This window comes from Sphaeroforma arctica, assembly GCF_001186125.1.
Source record: "Sphaeroforma arctica JP610 unplaced genomic scaffold supercont1.220, whole genome shotgun sequence".
Lineage (NCBI taxonomy): Eukaryota > Ichthyosporea > Ichthyophonida > Sphaeroforma > Sphaeroforma arctica.
This window is the reverse complement of record NW_014040338.1, coordinates 57,302-66,410: the sequence shown is the minus strand read 5'-3', so window position 1 is coordinate 66,410 and position 9,109 is coordinate 57,302. Positions and strand designations below refer to the sequence as shown.

General features: G+C 47.0%; 7 protein-coding genes across 7 annotated transcripts; 6 read left to right on the top strand and 1 right to left on the bottom strand.

The window, feature by feature from the left end:
* Positions 1-329: 329 nt before the first annotated feature.
* On the top strand, positions 330-986 carry SARC_04083 (hypothetical protein; the record flags this gene model as incomplete). Its single annotated transcript, XM_014302112.1, has 1 exon — positions 330-986. One exon carries the CDS (start codon positions 330-332, stop codon positions 984-986), a length of 657 nt encoding a protein of 218 aa, XP_014157587.1.
* Positions 987-1,577: 591 nt separating this feature from the next.
* On the top strand, positions 1,578-2,399 carry SARC_04082 (hypothetical protein; the record flags this gene model as incomplete). The annotated part of the gene is made up of 1 exon (XM_014302111.1): positions 1,578-2,399. The coding sequence occupies one exon, from the start codon at positions 1,578-1,580 to the stop codon at positions 2,397-2,399; it is 822 nt and encodes a 273-aa protein (XP_014157586.1).
* A 406-nt stretch (positions 2,400-2,805) lies between these two features.
* SARC_04081 (hypothetical protein) lies at positions 2,806-3,237 on the bottom strand (the record flags this gene model as incomplete). The annotated part of the gene is made up of 1 exon (XM_014302110.1): positions 2,806-3,237. The coding sequence occupies one exon, from the start codon at positions 3,235-3,237 to the stop codon at positions 2,806-2,808; it is 432 nt and encodes a 143-aa protein (XP_014157585.1).
* A 282-nt stretch (positions 3,238-3,519) lies between these two features.
* On the top strand, positions 3,520-4,497 carry SARC_04080 (hypothetical protein; the record flags this gene model as incomplete). The annotated part of the gene is made up of 1 exon (XM_014302109.1): positions 3,520-4,497. The coding sequence occupies one exon, from the start codon at positions 3,520-3,522 to the stop codon at positions 4,495-4,497; it is 978 nt and encodes a 325-aa protein (XP_014157584.1).
* Positions 4,498-5,103: 606 nt separating this feature from the next.
* SARC_04079 (hypothetical protein) lies at positions 5,104-6,510 on the top strand (the record flags this gene model as incomplete). The annotated part of the gene is made up of 1 exon (XM_014302108.1): positions 5,104-6,510. One exon carries the CDS (start codon positions 5,104-5,106, stop codon positions 6,508-6,510), a length of 1,407 nt encoding a protein of 468 aa, XP_014157583.1.
* A 461-nt stretch (positions 6,511-6,971) lies between these two features.
* SARC_04078 (hypothetical protein) lies at positions 6,972-7,472 on the top strand (the record flags this gene model as incomplete). Its single annotated transcript, XM_014302107.1, has 1 exon — positions 6,972-7,472. One exon carries the CDS (start codon positions 6,972-6,974, stop codon positions 7,470-7,472), a length of 501 nt encoding a protein of 166 aa, XP_014157582.1.
* Positions 7,473-8,015: 543 nt separating this feature from the next.
* On the top strand, positions 8,016-9,014 carry SARC_04077 (hypothetical protein; the record flags this gene model as incomplete). The annotated part of the gene is made up of 1 exon (XM_014302106.1): positions 8,016-9,014. One exon carries the CDS (start codon positions 8,016-8,018, stop codon positions 9,012-9,014), a length of 999 nt encoding a protein of 332 aa, XP_014157581.1.
* Positions 9,015-9,109: the final 95 nt, after the last annotated feature.

Genomic DNA, 9,109 nt, shown 5'->3' with positions numbered 1-9,109 from the left:
GGGTTACCGAAACCCGGATCCCCGTACTTTTCAATCGGGTTTTGGATCGTAACTACCAACCGTGCCCATGCACTGGGTTGGTCGAGACGAAGACGTCTACTGGTGTGAAATTGGGACCAAACGCGGTACAAACCCCAACCAAGGTTTCAAACCACTTGCCGCAGTATGATTTCGTGCCTACGGCTGGTGGTGTTGCAACCCAAACTGGCTATCGCGTTGCTGGTACTACCAGGACCAAAGTGCATCTGTACAGCTCGTGTCGAGCCCTGACCAACAAGGACGTGGAAGAAACTTCCGTCACTGAAACTACTGACTTGTGCAGAACATGCATGTTGAAGCAGCCCGTGGCTGAACAGAATTTGCCGAGTAGCGGTGTTGGTTCTGAATATAGGGCTGAGGGTAATATTGAAACAGAAGTTCAAGCTACAGCTGGCCGCAATGTCTATGATAAAGATGATGATATCGACAGTGTACTCGCGGAGCTGGCTGCAACCCCAACAACAAACGTTCCCCAGGCTCGAGTATCCAACGGTACGTCACCCTTGGTCGGTCAGTCACGTATGGGGTATCGTATTAGCAGTGCAGCCAAGGGCAAGGTGCACGCTAATCCCGCATGTAATTCACTTAAGAACAAGCAGGTACTCGGAGTGGTTATAACGGAAACAACCGATCTGTGTAAGAAGTGCAACCTTATCACCCCTGAAGTGCAAATGCGTTCAGTAGGCTCCGAGGATAACGCTTACGTTAATGAGGCATTTAACGTAGAGTCACCAAACGTCCCAACTCAAGTACCGGTGGTGGATGTTACGCGTGAACCAACAGCTACTGTTACATCGACCGTCCAGTCTCGCACGGGATACCGTATTGCCGGCGCAACTAAGGGTAAGGTTCACATTGCTATGACGTGTGGATCCATTAAGAACAAGACCCTAGACGAAGTCGCGGTAACCGGAACAACCGATCTGTGTAAGAAATGCAACAAATGATTGGAGTATGGGGTTGGGGAGGAGTGTGTTGTTATCCACAGTTAAACATCAAAAATATCAATAAAGTAACTCTACATGAAATTAAATGAGCTTGCTAATGTTACGTCTGAGGTTAGGGTTTAATTTGGTTGGTGGAACAATTTTCGTGTAGTTGTTGAGTTTTAGAGTTCCGATTGCTGTGAAACTTTGTGATACTAAGACTTCTAATCCCCACAATAAACCCCAAACCCAGAGACCCTACACGTACACCCAAACCCCCAATTTGGACCATAAGTGGTATACTACGTGTTAAACCCTAAAACCCTAATTAGGAGATAACTGGTCTTTGGGTGTGTTGTGCGAGGTGGACTGTCCAAGCCACACCCCCCGTTTGTGATGGGTGGTCAACGGTTTAGGGCTGATCCGTGAACCTCCCATTATTTAGCTACTTCAAGTCACAGTCGGTTGAACCATTCGTAAATGCACCACTATATAATAAGTAGTCGCGCGTTCACACTTTCCACATCACTTGGACATTATCACTTCAACTTAATTATGTCTCTTCAGCCATCTCGTATCGAAACTGTCGGTAGCGACATTTTTTCAATCATCATGTCGAAACTGACAATCGTCGATGTCCTTGAGCTTCATGCTACATGTCGCAACATTCAGAAACTGAACCTTGTACGCCAGTATCTTGACGGGGAACTGGCCTTTGACTGTACCGAAAAGTTTCGCAGCCCTGAGGTTTGGGACTCGATTTCTAAGCTGGGTCTGACCCGAGTGTGGATTAAATCGTACAGCAGCGCTGCTTCACTATCTGGGATCTCGACCCTGACAAACCTGAAAACGGTACGTCTTGAAAATCGTGGCTCGGTCAGCGACTCCGTCAATTTATCAATACTCTCGAAACTAACATCACTGGAAAACCTCGATTTGATCGGTATCCGAGCGTGCAAGGGGTCTTTGCGAGACCTCCACCAGTTGAAGCAACTTGAACTTAGCGACTGTCCATTTGACGTGGACCCCATCATCAGGAGTTTGGGGGGTCTTGTTAATTTGCGCCAATTGTGCCTAGACGAATCCGGGGCGGAGGACGAAGGTGACTATCTGGATTTGGAGTCCCTGTCCCGTTTGAACCAGTTAACGAAGCTCGAAATTACTGCCAACGACCCCCGTGTATCGGTGGAACCATTGACGGGATTGCGCAATTTGGAACATCTGGAATTGCACAGTATGCACATTCTGGACTACGATATGCTCGGACACCTGATTAATCTGAAGACCCTAGTGTTGTCGAATGCCGAATACGTGAAACACGGTGAGTATTCTGTTGACTTCCGTCTATGTAAAAACCTGGAATCTCTAAACATATCCGAGGATGATGATTTCGAGGACTATTTGTTACCAGAAGGATTTGTTAATAAAGTTTAATCGAATCATGTATGAGCTTTATACTGTATAACACTGTGAAAAGATAAACGTTGATACGTTAGTAACTCCGCAGAACAGATGAACCCTGTAAACGGAGAATACACTTGAATGTTTAAAAAAGGAAAGGCAGCGCCAGGGGTGGGATTAAACACTGCCAAAAGAGAACAACCCCTACCCAAACTTTAAACCATTGAGTTCGGGTGTTGATGCTACCTTTAAAGGTTGTTGTTTACAAGATTCCCGTGTACGAAACGAAATCGTTTTAGGAATTGGGGTTGTTGTTTTGATGTTTATTTATGTGCTAAAATATCTCTATGTGTCGTCGAACCCTGAACTCTTTATTGGTAAACCCCTAAAACCACTGGTTCTACTCACCAAATGTCGTGGTTATGGCTTTTATATAGTACTAATACATTTTACGCCCAAATCGTTCAATCATGCGGTTGATTCGAGGGGCGCTCGGTGAATCTAGTCCACATTCCAACAACACACACGCAATCCCTAATTCGGTCGTTTCGAATAGGGTGTGATTTGCAGTAATGATATCAAGTAGGAGAAGGATCCTCGGTAGCGGCTTCCCGATGGACTTATCCGTCCGAATCGTCTTGGAAATCAGTGCTACAATATCGGGTGCAGGCTCGTACGGCTCGTCGGCCCCGTGTAGTAGAACGTCAATCATGTACCAGTAACAGTAGTCGGTGTTTGCCGAACCCAGGAGAACTCGCAGCATTGTTTCGTGCATACCAAAGAACACGTGGTCTCTTATCCCGAAGTACGTTTCACACGTCTGGTCGCACACACAGTGTTCGTTGTCTCCATTTTCGCGGTGGTGGTTCATATTTCAGCTAGCCTTTTGTTGTTGTTGTTGTTACAATAGAAACTGAACCCTACCAATAGTGTGCTGGTGCGTTTTATACCCACCCTTCGGATGATCCATGACCGATCCGTCCCGATCCGTGAACCCCCCAATCCCCGACCCATAGAATTTTTGCCACGCCAATACTTAGACCGATTAGTATAAAGGGTGCTGGCACGCACAGTGTAGCTTCACATTCACACACTGTCCTTTGTGAACCTATTATATACATCTAAAGTTTAGTATACTTGTTCAGCCGAAATCATGGAAGCCATCACCCAGCCGACTGCAACAGCAACCTTGACAGAGTCTATAACGCAGAGTCCGAGTGGATTAGTGACCTCTGCCGATCAGACCTCTGGGCTTACGGTTGCTATGGAAACGCTTGGAATGGACACTGTGAATAGGACACCGGGACTTGGTGACCCGTCAATCAACCCGATCGTGGACTCGGACCGAATTGCCGATGACGACGAGCATCATCGGGTAACGCTCAACATTGACGATATCCGCGACCAGCTATTTACCTGTGGTGTGTGTGTACGGGTATTTGAGGATGTTACGACAACTATGTGCTGTACGTTCATCCTGTGTGTTGCCTGTGTTAATCGACTAGGTGAATGCACTTGTCCCAATTGTCGTAACGACAACCTGAGTCTTACTCGAAACCCAATGGCCAAGCACGTCTTGCAAGTGTTTGAACATACGTGCCCCAAGTGCCCTCAGCACTTAAATCCCATTACAAGTGACGGTCACGTCTGCTTTGCACCCCCGGTAACATCGATAGTTGTCCCGGATACTACTGTCATCGACCCTAACATGTATGATGATGTACCGGCGTCGCCAGAGAATATACCATCATCCCCAATGTATGTTCCTACATCACCGGTGTATACATCTACAACCTCGGACGGCTCAAGTAGTGATTCCCGAACCACTACTCGTCACCCTCCTCTGCGTAGAAGGGGAGCGTTAACTTACCGGAAAATTGCTCTTCCACCAACCCATGAATTTGCTCGACTAGTCAACAAGTGCCTCCAACCAACAGTTATCATACGGAGCAAGTTGCACGACCAGCACGAATGGATCATCTTTGAGTTCCGCAAGCTTGGGTCGGGTGATTCAACTATTGCTGCATATGTACGCCAGCGACATAGACTTACCCACGTGATTAGCGGTAGGGCCGTCCGATGGGTGGACGGAGCTACCATCCTTGCGTTGGAACGCGAGCTGTTAAAATAGTAAAAGCCTTAATATTAATAAACCCCTAAACCCCATTGTGTTGACAAGAGCAATAGTATTTACAAACCCCTAAACCCCATTGTGTTGACAAGAGCAATAGTATTTACAAACCCCTAAACCCTATTGTGTTGACAAGAGCAATAGTATTTGCAAACCCCTAAACCCAAACCCTAACCCAAGCCTTAATATTAATAGAACCCCAAACCTTATATATTGACAAAAACCTTAATGTTAATAAAACCTCAAACCCTATATATTCATTAGAGTAATCATGGTACTGAAAAGAGTCAAATCGCTTCAAGTCCAACCCCTAGTTTGATGATACTGAGCCTATTCTTTTTAAATCTGGTGTAGGGGGGTTGACCATTCAGCCTTGCGTCGTGGACCGTCCCGCTCGAACCCATAATTGTATCGCCTCAATTCATTCCTACCGCCCCCTTTTAGCCACCAATATCTGACCTTGCGCTTTTCTAGGTCTTGGTGGCGTATAAAACAAACCCACTTGTTTGGTTAAGTGACACACATCTGCCTTGCACATCCAACAAGCAACGCAGACAAGCCTCCAAGTAACGGTTAATCTACTTTTACTTCCACCTTCTCTAAACTATGGCGTATCAACGAGTCTCTGCGCGTACACGCGGCGGTAAAGGTGAAGACGTACACGGTGAATTGTCAAGTCCCAATTCCCTAGTCCACGACCAACCCTCAACACCCACATCCTTTTACCCGGATAACATGGCTGATGAAATTCTACCACTTAATTCCACCGAAAACATGCATAGTCTTGCATCCACCTTTCCTTCTCACTCTACAAAAGTATCGATGACCAGCCTGTCCGACTCATTGCCGGACGCCCAAGAGTTTACGTATTCCACAAACATGGACGTGATGGATCTGCAAGTCGATGAACCACTGCTGCCGTATACGGTGCCATCTACACCCAACGCCAACTCTAGTGTGGATGACCGTAGTGGCCCAACTGAGAGTCCCCTTATCGATAGCGACTATAGCGTTCCGGTCAACGATATACGCAACCTATTCCGTTGCAACACGTGCAAGATTGTTACACCGGACGTAGGTTTATGGTCCAGCTGTACCACCAACGTGTGTCGTGCGTGCTCTAAGACACTAGTGCTTACCAACAACCAGTGTACCAACTGCTCTGATCTGGACTGCCATATTGTATACGAATCACCCCTGGCAGCCAAACTAATTGCGCTCCTGGACCGTACGTGTAGCCAATGCAATGTGACTACGAACCCAATTGTCGAGTTGAACCACGTGTGCGTATACGACTGCGCCAGTCTCCACTGCATCCCCGGAGAGTATGAGATTGAGGTTGCTACAAAGGGTGAGTGTACAATTGATGACTCTGATATGCCGAGGTCGGATGTGCTTGTAGGTGCAGCCGTTCGTCTTAGTGGACACGTGTACACTATAATAGCACACGCTACAGACCAGGAATATGTAATACTGGAACAGCAGGACTCAAAGGTACGGTTCAAGATGCACGTACACTCAGCTTTGCACTTGTACTACAATACTAGAGTCGTGTCGAAAACCCCCAACCCCAAGAAAGACAGTCGCCGCAAAAAACGGCCATCCAAGTCCGTGGTAACAATGGCTCCAGGTGCAGATGCACATCAACAGCAGCCAACCCGTACACACTCTTCAGACAGCAGTGGACCCGATAATAAAAGGCTCGCTAAGCCACGCACTCGGTTCCGTACTATTCCGCTACTTAAACAGACCAAGCTACATAGGGCTGTTACCGGATGCCGTCTGTCTGAAGAGGCCATCAATGCTATACACGAGCCCACTCCCGGCTATGTGTGGCGTGTCGAAGCACCAGAGCAGAGAGGTGATACGATTCGGTACAGGGCAATTATGATGTCTATTGATGACAACAAGCCCCTCCCACATCATCGTTCGTTGAACATTGTCGGTTTTGGCCCTAGTTCCTATATCCCCAGCAGCAAATACAAAAAGTCCGTGTCGACCCGTGACCTCTAAACCCGTTTTAACTTTGGAATCCCAAGCATCGTAGTTTGTTTAATAAAATGTTTATTTTGAATAACCTTTGCATCGTATCATGTTTAATACAATGTTTATTTTGAATAACCTTTGCATCGTATCATGTTTAACACAATGTTTGTTTTGAATACTAGCCATTGCATCTACACAACTACCGGTAAGTGTTTATGATGCAAATAAAACCGGGTTGAAAAAACCCCCAACCCCCGAATCCGTAAATAAAACCGGGTTGACAAAAACCCTCGCCCGCGAATATAGTGCTCATTTGCACTACATGTATTGCCGTGTCCACGAAACAATCATGTTCGGTCAACCCACCCACTCGCAGCGCTAAAATCCCAAAATACACCAAGGGTTAGGTGTATAAAAGGGGCGTACTCTTTGGGTGAGGACATTCATAACCGTTTTGCACATACATCTAAAACTGTTGACCAAACAAAATGATTGGATGCACAAGCCCACCGAACCCTCTCGTCGCCAAACACGGCCCTGATTGTTTTTGCGGCGATAGGGCTGCTACAGCGACACTGATCGACAAGCGCAACCATCAAATATACGAGAATCGGCATTTATTTCTGTATCTGCTTGCGCGTGACAACATGACAACCCCGTGCTACTGGACGATTTCGGACACCCTAATGAAGGCTGCCGATAATGTATTGGATCTCGACGCCGAGTTGGTTGGTTATATATCACACCGCATCTCCCAAATGTCCCAGGAGGATACCGTGTTGCCTATGATGGTGTTTGTTTTAGCTGACATAGTGATAAACAATGCCGACAGGTTTAAGGCTCACGATCTTGGTTCACTGTTTAACCTACTTGCACGTGGTAAAGACTCGGCCGAACACATTCTTCGCGTACAACGTACCATGGACAATATCCGTTTGAAACTGATTGTCCACTTTGCAACGGCGAGCATCTGTGAACTCCACATCTAAGTCTATTTTTCTAGTTCGCGTGTGAGGAAGACTGAATCTACTACTACCCCAAAATATTCTGCGACGAACGATAACTACAATAAAAAAAGACCTTATACTTACATTTTATTGAACATGTCCCTTTTTCGTAAGAGCTTATTTTAAACATCAAAGGGATCAAAGGGTCGGAGGTTTAGAACCTCTTTGATCCGGCCAAAACTAAACATTACATAGGTGTTGGGGGTTTGTTGGCGATGAGTATTGTGTGGTTTTAATGTATCAAATTATATAGACGCTGACCCCGATCCTAAACCCTAAACTCTTTAACGACAAAAAACCCTATAAACCCAAACCACGTGTGTGGTATATATATGAGTCATTGTGGCCAGTAGTCGGTGTGGTTCACCGATCGCCCCTCATCGGTCAACCACCCATAATCGGGGCTTCATTTTGCCGACGCGACTAGTATAAAACCGTAGTCCCGGTCCAGCTCAAAATCACACTTTCAACTTCTCCAATTTAGTTTTTTGCGTATAAAAGCGGCTGGTCCAAATCCCTTGAACGATGACTACCCCTACACTGTTTGGCTTATCACACGATTGTCTCCGACGCATTCTTGGTTTTCTTAATCCTCCGAGTGCGCTGGAACTGTGCGTAGCGTACGGACGACCCGAAATGATGGGTTGGTTTTACGAAGACGGAGGAGTGTACACATACGACGGGACAGATCATTTTCTACCCCCTAGACATATTAAACATTTGCGCTATACTGGCGTATCACCGAACGTCGACGAATTGGCTGCATACACCAGTCTGCACACACTCAAGCTGAAGGATACCAAGGTAACGAACGTTGACGCCCTAGCTGCGTGCACTAGCTTGCACACACTCGACCTAAACTATACCCAGGTGACGAACGTTGACGCCCTAGCTGCGTGCACTAGCTTACACACACTCAGGCTGAAGTATACCAAGATAACGAACGTTGACGCCCTAGCTGCGTGCACTAGCTTGCACACACTCGACTTAAACTATACCCAGGTGACGAACGTTGACGCCCTGGCCGCGTGTACCAGCCTGCACACACTTATCCTGTACTCGACCGCGATGACAAACGTCGACGCCCTGGCTGCGTGCACTAGCCTGCACACACTCAACCTAAACTATACCCAGGTGACGAACGTTGACGCCCTAGCTGCGTGCACTAGCTTGCACACACTCGACCTAAACTATACCCAGGTGACGAACGTTGACGCCCTGGCCGCGTGCACTAGCCTGCACACACTCAACCTAAACGATACCCAGGTGACGAACGTTGACGCCCTAGCTGCGTGCACTAGCTTACACACACTCAGGCTGAACAATCCCGATGTAACGAACGTTGACGCCCTAGCTGCGTGCACTAGCTTACACACACTCGACCTGAGTGATACCCAGGTGACAAACGTCGACGCCCTGGCTGCATGTACCAGCCTGCACACACTTGACCTGAGTGATACCGGGGTAACAAATGTTGACGCCCTGGCTGCATGTACCAGCCTGCACACACTTGACCTAGAGTGATACCGGGGTAACAAATGTTGACGCCCTGGCTGCATGTACCAGCCTGCACACACTACAATAAAAAACCTTACATACATTTTATTAATATTTTAAAC